The following is a 25,509-nucleotide window of genomic DNA, read 5'->3' on the forward strand; positions in this document are numbered from 1 at the left end:
AATCCTTTTACTGGCGTTCCAGTTATTTTAATAATTTAATTTAAATACCTTTAATAGGGAAGGGAGTGATTCAATTTTTGCAATATTCCAAAAATTTCACCATACAACTTTTTTACCATACATTATTTGATATAGTTATAAGTTATCGTTGATTATACATACAAACAAAGATATACATAACACATGTTACTACCATCAGCCATAGATACTTGATTAATACCTACCAATAAACTTTGATTATATAAACATACTATTATATTATATTCATAGACACATAGTATAAAAGGTTAAACATGGTAAAAAAAAAAAGGCCAGGAACTCGTATCATCAACATAGATAATATTCTGTTATCCTTTGTTAAAAAGTTAGGGACTATACATCAAAGTAACACAACATAAAACATTTATATAACATAAGATATTATAGGTGTTGAGCCAACTTTGGTATACCTATATATGTATACCAACGACCAATGTACATTTAGTAATCTAGGTAGACATAGGTTCTGTGAAGTCATAAAGCAAGTATGAATACACATATACTGATCATAAAAATAAAACAGCGTTACGAAATTTTAGTGAATACCTGTATCATTATTTCTAAAATTGTACAAATAATTAAAATGCGTGCCAGCCATATTTAATTAATATTTTATTACCATCATTAGAGTTGAAAATTGTTTTGTTTTCAAATTTATTCACCATAAATACATCACTGCGGAGAACTCGAGAAATTATCATATTTTAGAATCATTACAAAAGTGCATTTTTTAAGTGCTCTTTTTGTATTGTTAAATTAACTTATTTGTGTGCCAGTCACTGTTTTTTTAATGATTATTATTTCTCAAATTAGTCTTCAAGTAAATATTTAAGTGCGGATTACCGTAGCTTATGAGTGTTCATTGTTTTTTTTTTACAAAACTTTTTTTATATTTATATGGTCTACTAAATAATTTACATTTAATTTCTGATTTTTTCATCATACTAGTCTTACTTATCGACGTTTTTGTCTGCCATATTTAATGTCCCGATCAATATACTTAAAATAAAATGCAATACATGAACAAAATATTACGTAGGTATTTTTAAAGCAAGTTCACGAATAAATAAAATTCTAATGAGATGTTTAAATTTCATATTGTACACATTTTAAAACGACTACCCACCTATATTGTTATATTATGTATGTAACGAATAGAAATAAAAACCACATCCTACAGCGAATTCCCCAGATAGGTACTTTTACTGTTTAAAATGCATTAACTACCGCTTATTCCATAATCGTTTGCTTCCATCTGTCGAAGCACAAATTACATAATAATGCATATATTTATTATTAAGTCAGCACGCATACCATAGGCGTAATTACTAGGCTACGTCGGGAACTCGCTCATCCGGGTATTTTAGCGTGGGTATAAAACGATAAGTTTTGCACCCTCTCGCTGCAGTTCGTCCAAGTTTAATTTCGGTGATTAGCTGTAACTATCAATAGACAAATGATAGAAGTGAATTATTATTTTAAACAACTGTAAAATGGCTAGTAAATCGAACATTTTACAATTGATAAGGATAATTTACGCACAACGCGTTCTAAATTTGACAAAATTTGATATATTTTAATAACGAAAAATAACGGGTTTTTCTCCAACGATATTGATTACTATATAATTATGTTTTAATTCAAACCATATTCTTCGTAATGACTCAAAATTTTACACTGTCACATATATTATTATTTTCTATTCATAATGGAATTTTCAAAATATTTAGATTAATTTTACGCCCTTTATACCACAAATTTATTAACATCGTTCTATGGTATGCGGGACTGACTTATACGTTAATAACAATAATATTATATGATACAATATTATAATTATTATTATAAAATAATAAATGCGATGTTTTGGGTAACAATTATACCAACATATTATCATAAAAATAATAAAAATTTAAAGGCATAGAGCTGCTACACTGAAGATTCACAAATAAAAACTAATTTTACTTAACTTTATATGACCAAACATATTTAAAAAAAGTGTATTCATAAAAATGATAAAAGAGGCAAAGTTACATTTTTAATTTAAACTCTTTGATGTTAAATTCTAGAGAAGCATATGCCATAAATCTAAATAATAATACTTTTATATTATAAACTCATATCACAACTTAGTGGTCACAACATTTAAAAAAAATTTAGTTTTAAGTAAAAAAATATTTCGAAAAAATACAACTAATACACACTATTAAATTAATTATATGATTACAACGTTCCACCGTGCAGCATAATACGTATTGGCGGTGAATAATTATCCTTAATTAATAGATTTAAACTCAACATTTCTAAAAATCCTTTCTTATTGCCCGGTGAAAATAAGAGAAGAACCTCTATTTCAAATTTCAAGTTCGTACGTTGCGTAGTTTTTGAGTTACAGCGATCAGTGAGTGAGTGGTATTATGATTTTATATATAAATATATTGTATAGTATTTACGTGGTACACAATAACTTTTAGCTCCTCAACAAAATATTAAATATTAAATTTATTTTACACCTTTCCCAGAGAAAATAATTTTTGATTTTAACATTATATAAAACAAAACATTACACCTATATATTATTGTTATAGTAGACAAAATATGGTAAATACGATTTCATATATTTTTGTGTAGCATATATTATTATATTGTTTGGAGTAAAACTATGGATTCCTCTCACTCCTCGACCACAAACAATTGAAGGGATTAATTCCATTCATTCAACTTGTTGGGTTTTTTCTGTCCTCCCAAAAGTGATCGTAATTTCCCATTTAACTGTGAAAGCTTTATCTCCCTTTTTAACCTCTCTTTCCCGGGTAGCTGTATAATAAAATATGCCTTAAACAACGTGCAGTTCAAACTTTAATATATATACCTATACTGAAACACACACTCACATGCACACACTTGTATATATAAATATATAAATCATTTGGAGTTTGAACTTTTACAGCGTCAGCTTTTCGTTACAAAAGTTTAGCAGTGTAAATGATACCCCCACCATGCATCGTTACGTTATGTTTCCCCGTAGTTTAAAACTTCAGGAGAAAAATAATTGTCAAAGGTCAATTGAACAATAGCTACCAATTAGCAAACAATACTATGACTGTATAAAAAACTACTATTTCGGCATCCCTAAAATGCTTAAGTTAATTTTGTAAATTTAGATTGATAAAATAAATATAAAAACATTGTAATAATTAAAAAGAGAACTTCCGTTGTTTAAATTTGTTGAAACCCGTCAAAAAGATAATAAATCGATTAACTCGCAACTTTTAAGACTTAGTTTTTTCACTAAGAATTTATTACCCAACATTAAATACAATGTATAATGTATTTCGTTCTAAGATTCAATATTGAAAATGTCAATATTCTTCAGAACTGTTACAAACGCCAAAGAATTCAAGAAAAATAATGACTTTTTAAATATTTTTTTTTCCCACAAATTGGTTTTATATGTAATATAAAAATTTCTTTGAAATTTAATGTATCACATGTAGGTATCTACTGATATTGTATGAGTTTTATTTTTATAAGCTTTGACATAATTGTAAAGTTTTTACGCTCTGACCAAATCTATCCATTTATAGATCAAACCCTTAAAATGAATCATTTAAAACGCCCTAAGCGATATAAGTCAATTCAAAACATAACGAAAAGCTCAAATACAATATATATTAAGTATATTATTAAACATAATAATATTTAGGGTACCTGAAACTTTTAACAGCATTAAATAATAAATTTGACTTAATTGTAATAGTTATCAAGTCGTTTTCCCAAAAATACTATAAATAACGAGAATAGGTACCCAACTACATTGTAAATGAAACTCATTATAAATATATTTTACCAAGTCACGTTTAAAATACGTGTAGAAAGAACGATTCAAGATTATAATATTATAAGCATTGTTGAAACGCATTCATTGTTGAATTATTTTTATCACTTGTGACTTTTACTAAAATAATAAATACTTTTTTGGGGTCGCAGTTCTAGATTATTTACATACAAGTATATAACGTGTTAAATAAACAAAACAAAATTGTCCGGGAAGTCGATAAATCTACGATAAAAATAAGAAATGTCCAAAGGGCTCATAAATAATTTATACAATTATTTAGACTGCTAAAACATGGGTGCACCCTTTGTTTCCTCCCTTACCTCATTGGTAGATTTGTGTATGCGTTTTATATTATATAATATACATATATAACGCCCATCGTAAAAAACGTTTAAGCTTTTTGCGTGTATACGTTAAAAATATATACAGTGTAATAAAAAATGTTTAGAAGGCAAGTAGAATTTAAAAAATAAAATGCACACCATTTAATAACGTTATTTCCCTACTTCGATAAAATCGAAATAAAATCCTGTCCTGGCACTCTCATACAGTTCTGACACTATCCGAGTTTCACCTACTTATACGTTATACACTTATCCGCAATTCAAATGATACGCGTGACTGAAGTTTTTACGTGATACACTCACTCAATTTTCAGTTATGGCGATGTTATATCATTAAGTATTATAGTAAATACTTATAAGTTACAACAACTCTACTACATTATAACGAAATAAAAATGTTTGCAGTTTTTTCAATATATATGTATATCAAACATTGAACTTATTATAGTATGTTATTTATAAATATTAGAAGCTAATACAAGAAGAGTATTCTGCTAGAGAACTTTCAACACTTATAAATAACAAGCTATTCAAGTTCCAAATTTAATGTTTGCAATATGTTCAGTAAAATAATCTGATTTGACATAATTATTATTATAATATTTAGAAACTCTATCTAGTTATGAAAATAAAATAAAACCATGAAGTCACGCTGCTGTATAATAGCTTTTAAGTGTACCTATCTCGTTATTGAGTAAGTCACTGTTATAATGGTGTTAAATTTGAAATTAATGATAAATATTTGTATACGAAAAACAATTTTGATCGAAAATGGTGGGTTAGTCTCTAATTTTAATGGCATTTTATAATTTATTTATTATACTTAAAGATTTTTCTATTAGAAATACGATTTGAACTAATTTTACCAAAACCATCATATATATTGGATAATATAATAAATAATAATTATCGTATGATCGGAATATCTATATAAATGTTAAGGTCTTCTGTCCGTGTGTATGTCATTGAACGCCTCCTAAACGGCTGGACCGATTTTGGTGACATTGTTTGTGTGTGTTTGAGTGGTTCCCTGGATGCTTCAGATCCACAAAATTATTATTTTGTTATTTTAAATATCCAATTTCGTATATATTTCATTTTTAAAGGCTATAAAAATTGTGAATAATATGTATTTTTAATATTATGAAATTTCTGTAAGAACAACATTGTATTAAATTTTCAAGCTATTTTACTCGGAAAAAAATGTTATTAAAAAGAGTTCAATTAAAATTATATTAAATAGATAAAAAAAAGTCAACAATTTTAAATGTCTAACCTATATAATTTTAAATTATCCAAAATAAAATATGACAATACAAAATTCTAATATAATAAATATTTAGTGAATACTTCAAGTGTCTGGTGCTATTATCAGTGAATCAAATGCATTTTCTGAAGCAAGTGTTAAATATACTTAAGGTACCTATCACCTATGCATTGGTATAATTGTATAAAATACTTTTGTTTATGAACACCAATGGTAACAGTCCATCTGTTATACAACTTTAACTCTAACCAACGAGAGTTGTATATCTGTATTTTGTTTTCTATCATTTTGAATGAAAAAAAAAAAAACTTTTTATTACATAAAATGTTCACTATAACAAATAGTGTTGTCCAAAATTAAGTAGCGTGGCAAAAATAACAAATACTTTTCACTTCCCACATCGAAAACTCTTCTCTCTTCGAATAATTTCCTGTTCCGCCAAAAAAATCCTTAAATCAAAAAACCAATTTACATTTACTCATAGCTATGTGAACCATGTTGAAATTAAAAAAAATGAACTAAATAAGAATGTTCTCTTTTAATAATTATTAAACGTAGGAGTTATTTAAAACAGACAAGTTAATGCTATCGATGTTATCGAAAATTGTTTTTAAACACGATTTAGACCACATAAATCATCTGAAAATACCAAATAATGATTATTGTTTGTAATATGCTACTGTTCATTTGTTTATTCGTAAAACAGGTCACAGGTATGAGGTAAATATAAATTCAAATATTTTACACACAACACAATTATTTTCTAAATCCAACTAAAATTTTTTTTAATGATTTTAAATTTTATTTTCTTCATAATATACAACTATATTATACCATAACTACTAAAGCATAAGTTGTACTCAGACAAGTTTACCATTAAAAGGATAATAGATTACTTTTTGTCGGTTATAACACATGGAGGTGATGTAATTTTTTCCCAAAAACACACTTTGTCAAAACAATGATACTGCCTGGTAAAAACATTAAAATTGTTTTTTTTTTCGTATTTTTAATTAATAGAAAAAAACATTTTACAGTCCACATTAAATTTCATTTTTTAATATTATATTAAATTTTAGCTCTGTGAGCCTGTACATGAAATTCAAAAATATTAATTTTAGGGTTTCTGTGTAGAGTAACTGACAAAATTATTATTTTATTATGACACATTTTGTCATCTACACTTGATGATAAATTATGAATAGATTTCAACACTGATTAGAAGTATTAAGATCCGTATTATAGGCATTAGTAGTTATTCATAATCATAATAATAATATATTTATTTTTTTTAATTTAATTAATTATGTCAACATACTTAATATTTTTATAATGTTACAAATATTACATAGTTATAGTTATAATATACGCTATATTATGATACAATATACCTAATTATACATAAAATCGTTGTGGAGTGATTGATAAACCATGCAGGCATTAGATATCTATCTTTAGATTTTAAATTTAATTACTTGAATTTTGTATAATAGAGTCTTTGAAGGAATTCCAAAACTAATAAAAATAATTATTTTGTTGGAAAATCGAAAGAAAATGCATCCAGTAAAATATTGTAACATACGAATCGTTTTAGTAAATATTGAGTTGATTAAGTAATCGTTTGGTTTAATTGTTGGTTTTGATTGTTTGTTTTTAATCAGATTTTGAGTACATAACTAGGATTTGGTCACTAACAAAACATTATAATTTATTATTCTCCTACAACTTGTAAATATATATTATATATAAACACTTGGTGTAAAATCAATGTGAATCAAAATGTTAATCACTGTACTATATCAAACTTTTAATTTACACACATAAATAAGTATAGTGATTTTAATTAGTACACGCAAGTTTTGTTTGAAATTAAAATATCTAACTTAATACTCGACATTTTAGAAATGACGTTTCATGACAAATTAGTTTTATGACATTTCATTTCATACGGGATGTGACAAATGATATTTCAAGTCTATAAAAGAGGCCAGTCTTAAACGTACTGCCTTATACAACAGTTACTTTTTTGAGTTAGCAAGTAGGAAGTATCTCTTGCCGTTTCATCGTTGTAGTTGTTGCCATCGTGTAACGAAAGGGGAGAAAGTCACAGTTGACAATCCTACCCTTAGTCTTACATACTTCATTTTTCGATGTCAACTTCATACAAAAGGTCATGGGTTCAAGATTAACTCATTGTCTGTGAAAAAAGCTTCGTCTCTGTTACACTGTAACTGCTGCTGTACAAAAACTACCGAGTTAATGAAATTCGATTTATCACCGTCTGTAGTCATTGCCGAAGGGTATTTAAGTAATAAAGCTCAGACTACAAGTAAATCGTACAAAACAACAGTATATATTATTACCCATAAAAAGTCTCATTAGACACGATTTACAATTGAAATGGATGAAATGGGTTGTATTTTTGGAAATCGGCAAATGTATTTTACGGGAAATATTTTTATTGTGGTTTGAAACGGGTTTCATATGAATAATATTAATGTACGCAATGATAAATACAATTTGTTTTATAACTTTTTCATATCATCATATCAATAAGAATATAATTTTGAGTTTCCACACGACATATTGTTTTCATCCGTCGCCTTTTTCATTACTATGATCGATGATTGATTAATTGATAATCGTATATCATTATAAAACGGAAGTTATTGCAAATCAATACTTCTATACACATAGGCATATTTATTTTTGACTTCTATCATTTGATCAGTGTAAAAACAATGATATCTACCAGACAGTTGTGCTGGTTTATCGACGTTATGGCATATTAATCACGTGTTGTTTAATGTGTTAACCGTTTAAGTACGTATAATATAACGTCAAATGTCTATTTTAGGTGAATATCAAACTTCGCAGAATAGCTTAATAACTTTAGTTTAAATCTTGTCTCATAGTAATATCATGTTTGTGAATTACCGAGAAATGTCCACCACGACATTGGTGCAGCTAAATTGCATATCCAAGACGCCGTGTTATCACAATTTTGTTGTTAATAATGCATGAAAAATATATTATTTCATATAAATTAAATATAATATTATCCTAAGAAATACCGGAAAACGGGCCAAATTTAAGCGACAGTATGAAAATAAAAAAAATTCTCATTTAAAACGTGCGCACTGAATATACCTACCTAAGTCGGCTGTCAAGGAAATTATAACCGTTATATTATATTATACGATTTAATTTTAAACTTATAAACTACGTAGGTATAAAAATTATTAAGTAAACACTGGTAGTGTACGATTTTCTTCATATATTTTAATATTTAAGCGTGTAATTATTAGTTTTACATGTGTCATATTATGTGTTACAGTATTTGACCAAACATTTTTGTAAAAATAAAATTTTTTTCGACTAAGTATCCAATTTAATTTATAAATGTGTTACATTTATGTATGATTCATCTTAATATAGCACGGTGGCTGATAATCCATGCTCTAGCAGTCATGGTTTCTAATTTATAATACATTGCATTTTATAACGTGAGATATATCATATATTTGTATACTATGGTATCTTTTGATTCACGATATGGTTGATAAATTGTAGCACATTGAGAAATATTTGTTAATTTATATAATTAAGTTATAAGTATTGTAAATTTTAACTTTTGGGTTTAATAGTTTTATACTAAAGTTGAATATACAAATTGCAAAAAAAAGTTACATTATAATAACCATATTATTATACACTAAAAATTATTAAGTTATATTGATTATATCCAATTCATCATGGTTGTCGCAGTTTATTTTACACTGTTGAAGCGAGTGTATAAACGGCAATGTTCTCGTCGGTTTTTTCGATTGATCCTTCTCTGAAGTTATTTGTTTACTACTAATCAATCATTTACATAATAAATAAGTTAATTCTACACATGGTATATGGGATATGAAAAACAAGTACTTACTAACTAACAATTCAATAAAGTGAAATGAAAAAATATTAAAAATTAAAATTAAAGTTAAATGTTTTTTTCTATCAAATGAAAAAAAAAATCATATCTTCTTTATACGTCATACTAGTTCCAAATAATTCAATTTTTTATGATCTACCAAAACCCACATCAGTACACATATAACTAAAATACTAAAAATATGTGTTTTTATATTTTTTGGAACAATAAACTAACTGATTATATCTACTAAACTTTACTGTATTTGTAGTAACCCTCAATATTTATTCTAATAAAATTACTTCTGTCAACATAACATTTATATACTCTCTTCTTATTAACTTAAAACATTTTATTGTTATTATATTATAGCCCTTAATAATGTACACCTTATTTATTTTGGCTGTTCAAATTCGTTATATTATGAATATTAATTTTACATTAGTTTAAGTGAGAAAACATACTTCAACTATTGTGTTACATTTTTTATATTTTAACATCATAATCATTTACCTATTGTTTATATTTTTTCCCTTATGCCATCTCTTTGAGTGTTTCAGTGGAAAAATCATATCTTTAAACGTTTTGTTATAACGAGTATTTACTTTTTTATTGTTTATATTTTGGGTATGGTAAAAAAAAATCAAATACGTCTCCATAATGTCGTCTTTATTGTTTGTCTATTTTGACACCAGTTGAACAAACTTGAGCTTTTATTACCGTTTTTATACATAAAACTGACCGTATAAACATAATTTGTGTCGGTGGAAGTTGCCAAAATGTTGGTAAAATAAATCGGTTACTATTATTTTCTTCATTGTTAATACAAATATAGGTATATTTCAATGTATTATATCAAATACGTTCTATGCTCTAAATGTACCTATGACGTGGTACATTTATATGCGAAATACTCAGAACCTCAGTTTACATTTATTTTATTATCTTTTACAAAATTATTTCTCTACACTTAATAATATTTTAATCTTGATAGAACACGGGGAGAATGGATTTTTAGGATTTAGCTCCCACCCAAAAACAAAAGGGTGTGACAACATTCTTAAATTTTAAGTCTTAGAATATTATAGTTTTAATTATATAAATAATTTTGTTTTTAGAAATCCCACTTTTTTCTAATATTAGTTACAGTTTTCATAGTGACATCTATTCAAAGGAATTTTATCTTATAATACTAAACCTACTAATTTTTTACAACGCAAAAAATTACTTTATTGTAATAATAACTATTATTATTTTATCGTAATAATAATAACTATTATTATTTTATCGTAATAATAATAACTATTATTATTTATTACTATCAATAATAATGTATAATGATTACTACGAGTACCTACCAAACATTTTTTTCTGTAATATTCTGTTGTTCTGCACATTAAGAATGTCAAATAACACTCAACGAAAATTAATAGCCCCAAGAGCCATAATGAATTATTCGTGGAAACAAAAAGAGCATCATCGTAAGAAATGTTTAGTATTTAGAGTTAATAACTAGGAATGTAACTATTAAGAATCGAAAAATAGAGTACATTTTTATGTAAATATCACAAAAATTCCCGAAAGTACAAATATTGTAAATTAAGAGTATTTTTAAATCAAATTATTAAATGAAAATTATACTGTCAACATAACTTAAAAAAATAATATTATAATACATATTTATGAAAATTTGTTTTGATTCAAATCTAAATTTAGTAATATATATATCTTCGTTAAATTCTAAAATAATTATGCTAAACTATCCTGATCATTAATCACAACAAAATTATAACTCAACAAAATAGTAATTACTCAATATTTACTAAATTTTATTGATTTATTTTTAGAGCTAAAAACTATTTATTTAAAAAAAGTCATATTATTTGTATACGGTTCTCTATTCGTACACTTAATCTAAATTACAAATATTAAATGTAAACATGGTAGGTAATAAAATAAAAAATTAATGACTGTTGATATAATACTGGAGTTGAGCCGAACCTTGTCCTTATAATTGCAATCTATTTAAGTATCTATATGATACACTATTTCATATAAATAACTAGTTACCAACCAACGATTTACAGCGTATTTGATATATTTGGGATTTAATAACTAGAATCTATGTACAATGATTTCAATGATACAGGTTAGGTTATACGTGCTTCACTACATTTTCGAGCTTTTTACTAACCTCATTACCTCATTTACTCACCGTCTTACTAAAATTACATAAGTATTATGTAACCCGAAAATAAAAACATTTCGTTGTTGTAATAAATTTAATTTTCTTTTACACTATTTACATTGGTTATCATGCCGTTTATCACAAATATAAATAACATTGTTACAAATGGGTTTGGTAAAATAATCGAACTATAAAATTGGTTTTATCAAAAAATGCTAAGTAAACAATTCCAAATGGTTGATTTAATTCGTTATGTATTTTTTATCATCTTATAAATGAAATAATGTCATATTTGTGGTTTCTTCAAAGCCTGAATACGATAAAAACATGCTCCGTAAATGATTCCTAACATTTTTCACCTCCCATCAGTTAGTATAATGATAAATGTATTAATAAAAGGCACGAATGGCTTTTATGCTGTTAAAACCTAAGTCTTACGTTATTTATTTCTTATCAGAACTCACTTTTCGTACTTAAACAACAATTTATTTGATAATTATAACAGACACTCGCGCAAACACTTTCTTAAAAACATGGATTGCCTTTATCATTGATTTAATAATACAATATGTAGATTGTAGAATATAGATAAGCAATGACGTAAAAGAAAACGACTACCATTTAAATTTTAAATTGTTGGCAGCTGTTTAAGCACTATATATTTGGTAGGAGCTACTGTTGAAGGACGAAGGTGTTATTCCATGCACTAAAATAATCTATTTAAAAAGCATGATTTAATATTTAAAAGCAAATAAGTAAACACGAGTCAATAGTGATTAATCAATGTTTTTTAACAAAAGAGAACAACATTTTTATGAACTTACCAAGTCGTTTTATAATATTTGTCAAATTTAAGTAAAAAATCATAAAACATTAACGCGACATCATAATCGATATACCTTGCGTCAATTATCAATAATTCCAGTTGTGTGTTTTTTTAAATTTCTGATTAAAAACTTCTTGTTTTTTATAGTAGTGATGCAAACTATTAAATCGTGCAAAATTATAAAATCCTAATATTTAAAACGTTTTTAAACCTTGTTAAAAAAAAATAATATTCTACAACAGCCTAACTATTATCCACATACAAATACACTAATTATTGTGTGATATAAAAAAATATATTTTGATTTTTAGATGATTTTTAGTATGGAAATAAACGTAAATAAATATTCTCAATTTGAGTAAGAATATCAAACGTAACTCGCCACTGTGATATTATAAAAGTACTACATTTTGGAATATTTATAATATGCAGTAATAGATTATACATATTTTATTTGTTTAAACTCCCTAAAGCTTAATGTATCAAAAAAATTAATAGTATATATCAATATAAAATAAAATGTAAAAATAAAAATAAAACTAGAAATCTACAAAACAAAACAAAACAAGAATATGTACCGATGGATTATAGAAGTAATAATATTATGTTGCATGATATTTATGATTTGTTTGAATAACGAAATGATAATGATAGATATCATTATGCATAATATTTTATTATATATTATAAAATAATATACTAATAGATAAATATTTTTAAATAATATCATATACTGTTGTTTGTCATACTTTAGTTTTAACACTGACGGTAATATTTGACGACAGGGTTATCAAAAGACATCGTATGTAAATTTACATTTTAACTTAGATTTCACGTTTTATGAAGACCAACGTGTTTAAACTATTAAATCCATGTTTATACATAATCATAGAAAGACCAGTTATATTATACAGTATAGCCGTATAGAGCTGAATGACTAAGTCACTGTTATATCTAAACTCAATATTATATTTTATTGTTGGTAATTAGTAATCCGAACCCTAGTAATTACTATATAAATATACATGTAATAAATATAAAATTGGTTGGTTGTGTTTTAAAATGATTAAACTATATTTTAATGATTCCTATATTAAATTAAATAACATTATTGCGGTAAATTCCCATATTTTTACTAATGGCTTAGTATTTCTGCCTCACACTGTATATTATAATTAGGGGCCGGAATTATTCTTTTGCATATTTTTTTTTAGTCTATGCAGTCAGACGGGGGTTCGAAATCTTTACAAATCATGAAACAGGTGAGTTAATGGCAAAAGTTTTTTTTCGCATATTTGGGAATATTTCAAGATAAAATAATATTTCGTATAATAAAGAATATTAGAGAATATATCGATTAATTTTTATAGATGTTCGATATTTATTGTTGCAGTGGCGTTAATAATATAAAATGATATGACCGATAATAGTGATATGATATTGTATAAATTGCAAAATCCACAATTTCGAGCATTTTTAGAAAAATATACTGGCAAACATAAACCCGATGAAAGTCTGTTAAAAAAAAATTATCAATCACATTGTTATGATAAGACTTTATCCAATATAAAAAATGAAATAGCGATAATAATATTTGGTTTGCTGTTGATGAGACAACGGATATAAATGGCCGTTATGTGGCGAATTTATTTGTTGGGGTATTAAAGTCAAATCATCCGACTCGTTTTTTTCTCTTAACATGTAAAGTATGTACCTATTTATATCAGTTTTTTTGTATTATGTGTTTAATTATTTAACATATAAATGCATATTTTTAGTTCAAAAGAATATTTTAATAAAAAAGTATATTTTTTGCATGTTTTATTATGATTTCCAATTTATCAGGAGAACTTTTTAAGAGAATATTAGCATCTTATTTTGGCTATTTTAAAATAATATAATTCCGGCCCCTAATTATAATATATATTATTATATAAAGTTAATAACGGTTCCAATTTCCGAGGGAATGCACTTGGCGATTAGCCAGATCAAACCATACAGGCAAACAGTATTATTTCGAAATGTGACCGGGATATGATATCAAGATGTTTCCATTAATCGTCGGGCAAATGTGGACAAATTAGTGTTTTTTTTTTATGTGTGATGATGTGCTTTTTGAGTTTTAAAATATACGTAAACAATTTGCCGGGTAGGAAGAATGCTACAAAAGTTGCATATGGCACCTCTATATAATGGGGTACAACACAGATGGTACTTTATACATGTCATTTTTGGAATTTCCCAGTAGATTTCCAGAAAAATAGAAAATTCTGAAAACCCACGGGAAAATAACAGTTATATTTACGGTAAGCTGGTTAAGAAATATAAATATTTTGTTTTAATTCATAAAATAATAATACTAGCTGTGTGAATATTGTACTTGCAAATAATTTCTTTTAGTATTTTATAGACGTATATATAGTTTAAGGAAAATTAGTGACAACGCTTTTGAGATTCTGAGTAGAACGATGAATGTATTGATTTTACAAATGTGTGTAATGATGTGTGTTTTTTTATTTATTAATTTTTTTGTGTCTGTCATCCATCACGGTTTGGGGCAGTAAAACTGCTTCGATTTTCTTCAACAGTATCTTGTTCGATCGGAAAGTGAATCTATTTGGTGCATTCAAGAGGTCAAATTTATAATTTCCCAATAGTTTTCAAAAGCGCCGGGAAAAACAACATAACAATTAAGGAAAAACAGGAATTTTTACACAAAATCGGTTTTCCACAAAATCGATTTTGGTTTTTGGTGTAACTCTAAAACAACTGAACGTATATACATGAAATTTTCACTGGTTGTTTATATTTGCATTTTCTATACACGATAACATTTTCAAAATATTTTGATTTGTTTTGAACTGTTTAGGAACATTTTCAGTTTCCAATTTTATTAGTCTTTTTTTCTATGAATGTCAATAAAACTTTATTTGTTGAGTAAAAATACTTGAAAATTTAATACAAGGTTTCTACTACATTGTTACAATGACATTTGAAAAATATTAAAAATCCTTAGTCACTGTTTTTTTTTATAAGCATTTAAAGTTTAAAAATTGACAAAATATGGAAAAATCACGAAAATTAGCAATATATTTTGAGTTGAGAATTCATAAAAATTTTTCTTTTTAAATCTAAGATTTGAAAATTTAATACAAGATTATCCTTAAACTTGTCAACCTTTATCGAAAAAAAAATGTCTACAAGAAAGTCAAATTAAATTTTTATGAACATTTGAAATTCATATTTTTACAACATTTGATATTCACTGGATATCTCATGTAACGATTTTCTTATTTTGTTGTAATTAAAAAAACGTATGACTGTAGATACTTGAAAATTGTACTGAATCTTTTTATTAGCATTTTCTATACACTATAAAATTTTGAAAATAATTTGACTTTTTTTGAGCTATTTACGGACATTGTCAGTTTTCAATTTTTTTAGTTTTTTCTTCTATAAATATCAATAAAATGCATTTGTTGGGTAAAAAACGTGAAAATTTAATGCAAGGCTCCTGATATATTGTTGCAATAGCAGTTGGAAAATATTAAAAATACATAGGCACATTTTTTTTTTATAAGCATTTAAAGTTTAATTTTTGACAACAATTTAAAATTTAATAATTTTTTTTAGTTGAAAATTTATAAAATGTTCAACTTTTATAGCTAAGGATTGAAAATTCAAAACAAGGCTCCACGTAAATAGGTTATATATAAATTACTTTATTCACAATAATATCATCAAAATATATACTTGGTAATATCATAGGCTGACTGACCTTTTTCGCTCAGAATCGTTTTTCTTATACAATGATATTATATCATTGAATTCAAATTTAACACCATCCATTACAGTGACCCACTTGTAACCTACTGTACAGCAGAGCAACATACACTTACCCACCTTTTTTATAATTATAAATTACTGTATAATTTTGATAAAATAAATTAGTTTTTCTAACTAATTACTTATTGTCTTATTTATTTAAATTTTTTTATCAAATGTGTATTTTTAAATTTTGTATTGATACTTTAACAAAATAATGATACCACAGTAACTATAAATATTATCTAAAGATTAAAATTTTTTTTTTTAATGGTCTAAACAATAATCATTATTGTCAAATCATCAATAAAATAAATTTTAGGTAAGTACCTAAATTGTTCATAAACAATTAAAATTTTTAAAATTACATGTTAACTCTAAATTGATATGTGTTAATGTAAGCTAATAGGAAATACTATAGTTTAAAATACAAAGTCTTAATACAAAATTCTATCAGTCCGTTTTGTGTAACTATTTACAATAATAAATACAATTACATAATGACTGTATCTATATTTTATATAATTATTTCTTTGAATGTTTCAAATAATTGATAAAAAAAAATAAATAAAAATGTGTGTCTATATTTACTGTTTAGTATTGTAATGAAAAGTTACCATACATCAGGTACTTTTTGTCAATATGTAAGAAAATTCAAACAAAGCATAATTTACACTATAACTTAACAAGCTGTATAATCTATTCATTGTCTATACGTGGGTTCTATTATATACCATTCAATCTAACATATATAATTAAATTGATATTTGAGGTGTCCATATATTTAGGTAAAAAAGGATGAATTCGTGAAATTCTTTTACTGAAAAATATTATATAAAAAAAATGCATAAATTCTTAGTCTATACTTCGTTTTAAAATATCTTATATCATTGGGAGGTAATAATAATGTATGCATTTTTTAAAAAACATAAAAATGTATTAAGCCAATAATAATAATCGTATTACTTATAAAACCTAATGTATTTAATTTAATTAAGATATAATAAAATATTGGCTGAGACAGGGGGATTCAGTGTTCCCTATTCTATTTAATTTAATATTATAGAAAGTAATAAGAGAAATCGATATCAAACCGCAAAAGGGGGTTAAACTTTGGGAGTCTTCCATGGAAGTGTTGGCATACGTAGACGATGTGGTACTCATAGACATATCACACAATAGTCTAAAATCATTATTCAGTCGACTTGAAAAAGTGGCGAAGAAAGTTGGGCTACAGGTAAATGTGGACCAACCAGAGTTCATGGTCACAGGGAGACGAGACGGTGTAGAAATATTTTTATCCTTAAATGTTGATAGTAAGTATGAGTTTAGCAGTGCCAAAAAGTTTAAATACTTATGTTAGATATAGACATAAAAATTTAGATTAACTAAGAAATCGATAATTCTGTCAGGAAACAAAATATGTTTATATGGACTCGCGAAGATATTATTGGGGTCGTGGTCACGGTAAATAAAAATAAAGGAACAATTACCTATATATATTACAATAATACACCCTGTAATCATTTATTGCGTGGATACATGGACCCTAAGGAAGATGGAGAAAAAGAAACTGATGGTTTTTGAAAGAAAAGCCCAAAAGAAGATTATTGGGCAAGTGAAATATGAAGGGACAGGGAAGTGGAGGAATGCAAGGAAAGATAATCAGTTAGAGAGACTCGATTTCAAGAAACGAAACATATTGGACACTATCAGGAGCCGACAACGATTAAAGTGGGTGGGCACGCACGGCAAAGTTTGAACCAACCTTCACGCATGATTAAGGAAGACAATCCAGTAGGAAAAAGATGAATTGGAAGACCCCGTTTGATATAGAAAGATATAATTAAAAAATACTTAGAACCCCTGAATGGAGAATCGGAATGGAAAGCACGAGCAGTTTATAGGCAAAATTTGAGGATTGAATTTAAATATTGTCACAAAATGACTTATTTAGATTATATACCATAAGAATGTATACTTTATATATTAACAATAATTACTTTCAATTAATTTCAGTAAATGATGATTGTCGTCAAATTTTCGTAACTATAATTATTCATAAAAGTTAAACAATAAATCATAATTTATATTATATTTTATAGTAATAACATTACTAACATAACTAATATTGGTAGGTATCATATTATATTTAGAATTTATATAATATTATATATTAATATTATGAAATATAATATGAAATTATTAACTTAATACTCAATATCAAAACTATGACAGAGCATTGAAACTTAGAATTTTAATCTACTTCAAAATTTTCTAATATCATTATTAATTAGGTAGGTGTAATGACAGTGCTAAAAAAAACAATTTATATGATACAAGTTTAACGTTTTTAAATGGGTTATATGAGTATTGAGTAAGATTTCACAACAATTGCTGAATACTAATTAAGATCTAATCCAAAGTCTTATTATGTGTTCTGTAATTATTATGTTCAGCTAACGATCAAAGTTATAGTTCCCATAGCTTTTTGAAACGTTCACAAAATAATACAAACTACAGTATTTCATTATGTATAAACGTATTTAATTTATTAACTGTTATATAATTATTTCAATTGTTCTATTGTTTACCATTACAACTTAATGCATATTTAAAAGAAGCCATTTACCACAGTTGTTTTTTTTAATTAACTACCTATATAATATATAAGTAATAAGTTTAATGAGTTTATGTGTTATTTTTCTTGTGTATATGCCAATTCACTTAAATTTTTAATAAATTTCAAACTTTTTTCTATTATATTTCATATAATATAAAGTGCTAAATAAATAAATCAAATTAAATTAAGTTTTTGACGTAGAAACTTAAATAATATAAAATACCTACATAGTATAACCACACTAAGTCCAATATAATATAAACGTCTACGTGTTATTCCGTAATTTTGGCTGACACATTTATAGTTTTAATTACGCGTTAACTTAATGTTGTACAGTGTATTCAATGATCAGACTTTCAGAGTATGTAATAAGTATGTTAAGTAAATATATTATTTTAATGGCGTCATAGTAAAGAATCGTCCTTATAAATACTTACTGTTGATTTTATAATAAACTGTTTGTGAGTTGTATGAATAGAAAATTATAAAAACAGAAATATATTGACTCGATAAATGAGTAAGATGAAATAGAGGCATTAATAATCGTACATATTTACTTGTTGAATCGAATAAAAAAAAACATTTTTTTTTATCTTAATTCCATATTTACACTACATATAAATTAAAACTATTATTACAGTGTTAAATTATACAATGTATTGTCTTTTATAACAATTAATTACCAAACATGAATATTATTATTTAACGAAATAATCATAAAAAAAACCAATAGGTATCAAACAAACTATAATTATCATGTCAAGTATTATTTAATGTAATTAGATCAATTCAGATATAAAAATACAACAATAATATGTTAGTTAACATAGTTTATTTATAGTTGTAATTTAATAAACACTAAACGTGTTTACTAGAAATTGTGAATTGTATTTCATAATTTCATATTGAATCAAACATTTTTGAGAACAATTGTAAATTACAACATTTTACCATTTAGCGTTGAAGAAAGTTTTTTTTTTAATACCTAAATCTTTTACTTTTTCAATTTTGTTTCACAGCTTTTATCATTACCATCATAATTACCATCGTAAAATATAAGTGTATTCAACGTTAGTTGATAAAATCTATGCAATGAAACAATGGGGTAAACGATAAGAGTAAAAATTAAATATTATGTTCGCGAAGTTTGTTTACATAATTGCACTAGAGATAAAAAAAAATATTTTAGATCTGTGTAAAACTTACTGTACTGTACAGAGTGATTCGCCAATCATCCTCTATCACTTTTACCTTTTAACTATACATCCATTCGCATTCTGATTATTGGAATCGTTTATTAGGCTGCTTGATATACATATTTTAAATACCAACTTAGACTTCTTCGTTCTAATTAATCAGTGTCCAGTATACAAGCTCTTTTTTAAGGAGAATGTTTTTACAGTTAATTGTTTCCCGATGGTTTTTTAAAAATTTTGATGCATCTAAATAAATATTTTAAGTTGTAACTAGTTTAAAGTTCTATAACCCATGATAATAGGTTTGGATTATAACTATATAGATTTGGGATAAAGATGGTTTAAAAACTGTATTAGTTAATATTATTTTATTAACGTTTTATGGTTAGTAAAAACTGTCCGAGTATAATAAGTACTAGACTAAATATATTACACCTATTTTCTATTTTATTGCAAACCTTTATAAAGGACTATTATCCTTAGTGTACACTGTGTACATAAATTTAAATAACTCGAAAACTAATCGTTCTAATATCGATTTATATAATATATCCAATATCCACATTGAACATTTTTGAAAAATCATCTATTAATATAATTTCAAGTAAAAAGGCTGGTTCAAGACAATAATAATTCATCACAGGACACTCTTGAATTGGCATACCTAAGTATTCGAAAATAATATGTTCTATAAGCATATTTAAAAATCGGAAGTTAACAAAATGCATTAGTTTGGTTTATAATATTAATTAAACTATTAAAGAGTTGTGAGCATGGTTGATGAATCATATATCAATCATGTATGTATTATATTAAAGGATTGGAGAAATATCAAGTCAAACAGATACTATCGTTATACATACCTACCGTATGGCTCATTTAATCGTGAATTATAATTTTCAATTTGTGTATTAAGATATATTATACCAATTTAATTGGTATTATCTACTCCTACCATTCCTGACTCTTTCATTTACGCAATTTATGCATAACAGATTTGTTTACGAAGCACAGAACTCGATATCTCCGTTTATCCGTATGTCTGCCTGACCACTGACCATCTGCGGAATAAAATATACTCTTAAACATCGAGCTAATTAAACCATCGACATAATCGTTAACTACATTTTCAAGTTTAATAATTATAGGCACTGTTATTGTTGTTATAAGCAGATATTAACATTTTAAATATCCAGAACAAAACCAGACTTATTTCAGCTGTCATCCGGAACACTAAACTTTAAAATACAAAATCTCTTTTTTTTGCTTTATAATATTTATTTCAACACATCGATGTCAGAATTTTCTTATACCCCTTGAAATGCTTACTAGACGCGACATCGTATTTTGTATAGGCATATGCACGAGTTTAGGTGTATGTGTGTGTGCAAATGTCGTAGGTACAATGTATATTTTACATATATTATCGAACATATAAGGATTTGTCAACAGGCACATTTCTTATAGTGAAATGTCAAAATGTCATTTTGATATTTTAGTGCAATATTCATCCAACCAGAGTAATGCAAAAATATTATGTTTGATTTTTGCGCATACCACAAATATACTTAGTATATACTTACAATATACACCGAAATATTTACCAAGATAAGCAATGAGCATTCAGCGTTAGACATTTGGAGAATACTTGAAAACTAATTTATTAATAAATTATACTAAAAGAAAAAATAAGTAAAATTGTATTTTAAATTTTAAAGCTCAAACTACAATTTCTATAAAAACCAATATCTTTATCTAAACTACTGTTTTTATTAAGCTCACTGTACCTAATTAGTTTATGGTGTAAATTTCACCATTTGATTGCAATTTGATGGTAGTTTTTCCTTACACATGTGGGAACCACCTAAAGATAAAATCGAAAAATTACTTTTATTAAGTACCATTTTATTTAAAATGTATATATTTTATGTTGTCAGTTCAAACATAATATTATATCTAGTTTAGTGGTTTTGAACATTTTAGACACTATAGACCAATCAAAGAAAATTTCTATTAGAATTTTGCATCCCAATCTCCACCGTAATACATACCTAAAAATAACAAAATGGAAGTAAAATAGTTTATGCTAGAGTGCTAGACGCTAATAAAAGGATAAAAAAAACAACAAATAAGATAAATTTCATTATTTTTTTTATATATATTTTATAATTTTTATATTTCCAAATATTTCTTAAATATAATGTATTACAATATTATTTACAGTTTTATAGTATTTTATTTTATATGTTATTATTTAAAATATGAAAAATTGAAAATTAAATGCATAGGTCAATATTAATAATTAGGCTTAAGGCACATTTTAACAGAAAAATATAATAATAGATGAAACTAAATTTAAAAAATCCTCTACTTCCCTAGCTACTCTCAAAGTATAATATAGAGGAAGAAGAAAAGCGAAATATACATTAATATTATGCAATGTGACTTCCCGGTTAAATAAAAAAAAATTTGAATAATTCCTATTAAATAAAAGTGTATTTAAAAATTGAATTAAAAGATTTTGATTTTAATAAAAAAAACGTTGCAATGTACAAATGCTATAATATTCAAATTTTTTCTATTATAAAATAAGCTACACATAATTATAATTAATTTTTATTTTATTCTTTTTCACTATTGCAATTTCGTATACATAATTTGTCTATACAGCTACGGATGAAAAAAACAAAATTTCTATGATTAAAATTATAATATAAAATGCAATAATCGTAATACAATTTCTTACCATACTAGCTAAATAATAAAACTACCATTGTTGAAAGAGGATTCAAAATATGACAGGATAGTTTCGATAAGAGCAAACCAATACGTAGGTTAGGTCAAACGTTTTTAATGAATGGCGATTATGTTACAATAACAGACGAATACATAAAATTACAATAATTCCATTTGTAGGTAATTAAAAGGTTTGCATAACTGCAAGCGAAATAGAAAAATATATTTATGACATATATAATATATAAAAATATACAATTTGACTAAAACTGTTCTTGAAATTTATTTTTTTTTTATTTATCAACTAAAATAATAGGTATTCATACTTACGAGTTATGAAAATTAGCAAATTTAAATTACATACACGGTGATATATACGAAATATATTTACGTTATTAATATTTAATAAGAAATTGATCAACGGCGTATAATGATGTTATAATGTCATATTATTCAAAACGGTTTTATGAGAGAAATTAAAATAAATACTTTCAAACGTTTATTATATTATACATTATTCATCATTAATTAATTATGATATTAGTATATATTATATATTATTATATATTTATTTATTTCTCCATAAAATTATTGAACTTTAATTTGATACTACCCATATGGCTATAGGACTACTGTAATCTATTACCTATACTTGCAAATAAATAGATATAATCATATCACATTGTAATGTCAATACAATCTTAAAGACGTTGAACATGTATTTTAGTTTGGCACTGTTTTGGTCGTATCGAATTGTATATTAAAAAACAATATCCCAAATCCCGTCAAATACAAAACACCTTTTCAGATTACCCTATATGCTGTTATAAACGTTTCAATTATGATATGGAGGTAATTTATTGTTATGTTATTATAGTATTCGCTGCTACAGACTGTGGTAGAGGCGTGTCAGAAAAAACAGCAATGCAGAGTTCAGCCATCTGTGGGCAAATACGATCCTTGTCCAGGCCACCCAAAGTTCATTCAAGTCGATTATAAATGTCGACCATGTAAGTAATTTTCAACTACATTGTAGCACTAAACTATAACTCAATTACTTTCATGCTACCGCTGGTCAAATCCGACGGAACTCGACTGCAAGTAGTCCTAGTAATTTGTAAGAAGTGTGTTTTACACCAAACTAAAAGAATTTTTTTTTACACGTAATTTGCAATACAGTAATAATATATTAAATATAAATATAAATTATTAAACATTACGGTAACGAGGTTGAATCGCATTATAATATTATGTCTAGAGCTGTAGATAAAAACCGTGTGTTTGTAAATTACGCAGACAATAATAAACCACGATATTCAATATTTATACAAGCGAATTGGGCCAGTTGAATTATTTGTACAATAATTATTATTCGGTCATACCTATTGCAAAAATATGTCAAACAGAGTGTGAAATGTGCATAAAATGTAATTTGTTCATACAGATCGTGTCAAAGGTATAATTCCTATATTAAGTTAAATATTATATTTAGCATACAAATAAAATGATTCCCGTGTATTTACAAAATATACAACATAAAATATGCAATAAGAATAATTTAAATTTAAACAAATAAACTCAAATCAGAAATTTAATTTATCAAGATAAACTACTTACTGGTTTTTTTTATAGTTTTATTAAACTTAAACAAAGTTATTAGTAACGCCCGGTACTCAAAACAATTGCCAAATATTCATCTTCAGAGATTGCTATATACGTCATCGCCGTTATAACAACATCGAAAATTTAAAGAGGCTTATACAACAGTTATACAAACTAAAGTGATGAATTTCGAGTATTCTTAATAATTTCTTTATTTTTGAATGGTGATAAAGTTAAGGAAAAATAGATTAGGTACACAACAATATTTTGCCAAATTTAAACCGTTCGTATTTTTGTTTTCTCGAAACTGAATAAGTAATTTACTGTACTGATAAACTCGTAGCGCAATAATTAATGTAATAATTTTTTCAACTAGTTTATTATTAAATCTTTAACTGTACACAAATGTTGCTTACGACCAAAGTTCAAAACGATTTACCTACTTGTAAGAAATAAACTGATGTATACCCAATAGCTTATTGTCTTCAAAATATGTAGACAATTAATTTTTATACTGTTGCCCTGTGAGAACTGATTAGCTGTACCACGCGACCATAGGTTATTTCGAGGCTCACGCTCGACTGATAAACGTGTACATATTATTATACTACTCATTTTAACGAAATTAAAATAATAACATCACTTTACTAATTAACTTTACTAGATTTAAAAATTATGATAATTTATTATATGACATACAGTATTTGGCCTCTCGCGCCCCCCAACAATGATCAAAATATCAAATAAATGAAACATAAACTTATGAAAATATCATAAAATATTATATTTGTTGCAAGTTTTCTTTGAATTATTAATCAATTTTAATTTCAGATGACACGATATCTAGGAATATATTATTTTATAAGATTTATGTTTTCGATATTTTTTAATGAGATTTATATAAATCCCAGCTGTTGTTAATTATTATTGGCAAAAAAACTGATCAAATTAAAAAAAAAAATAATTGCATAATAACGAAATTACGAACGAATTTACCTGTAACAAATGTCAACTTTTTAGAATTTAATTTCTTCAAATAAAATTTATATGCCGTTAAAATATTTAACATCCACTATAGGTATATAATATTTAAACTCGTGTTTACC

The 25,509-nt window shown here is 25.7% G+C and overlaps 1 protein-coding gene across 3 annotated transcripts in view; it reads left to right on the plus strand.

Moving 5' to 3' along the window:
- Nucleotides 1-25,509, plus strand: part of LOC132951959 (protein eva-1 homolog C) — a 223,095-nt gene that overhangs the window by 162,603 nt on the left and 34,983 nt on the right. For all 3 annotated transcript variants that reach the window (XM_061024036.1, XM_061024038.1, XM_061024037.1), the window contains exon 3: nucleotides 23,679-23,811. In XM_061024036.1, the coding sequence (XP_060880019.1) occupies nucleotides 23,679-23,811 (133 nt within the window). The remainder of the gene's footprint in view (nucleotides 1-23,678; nucleotides 23,812-25,509) is intronic.

The sequence above is a fragment of the Metopolophium dirhodum genome, chromosome 9, assembly GCF_019925205.1.
Source record: "Metopolophium dirhodum isolate CAU chromosome 9, ASM1992520v1, whole genome shotgun sequence".
NCBI lineage: Eukaryota > Metazoa > Arthropoda > Insecta > Hemiptera > Aphididae > Metopolophium > Metopolophium dirhodum.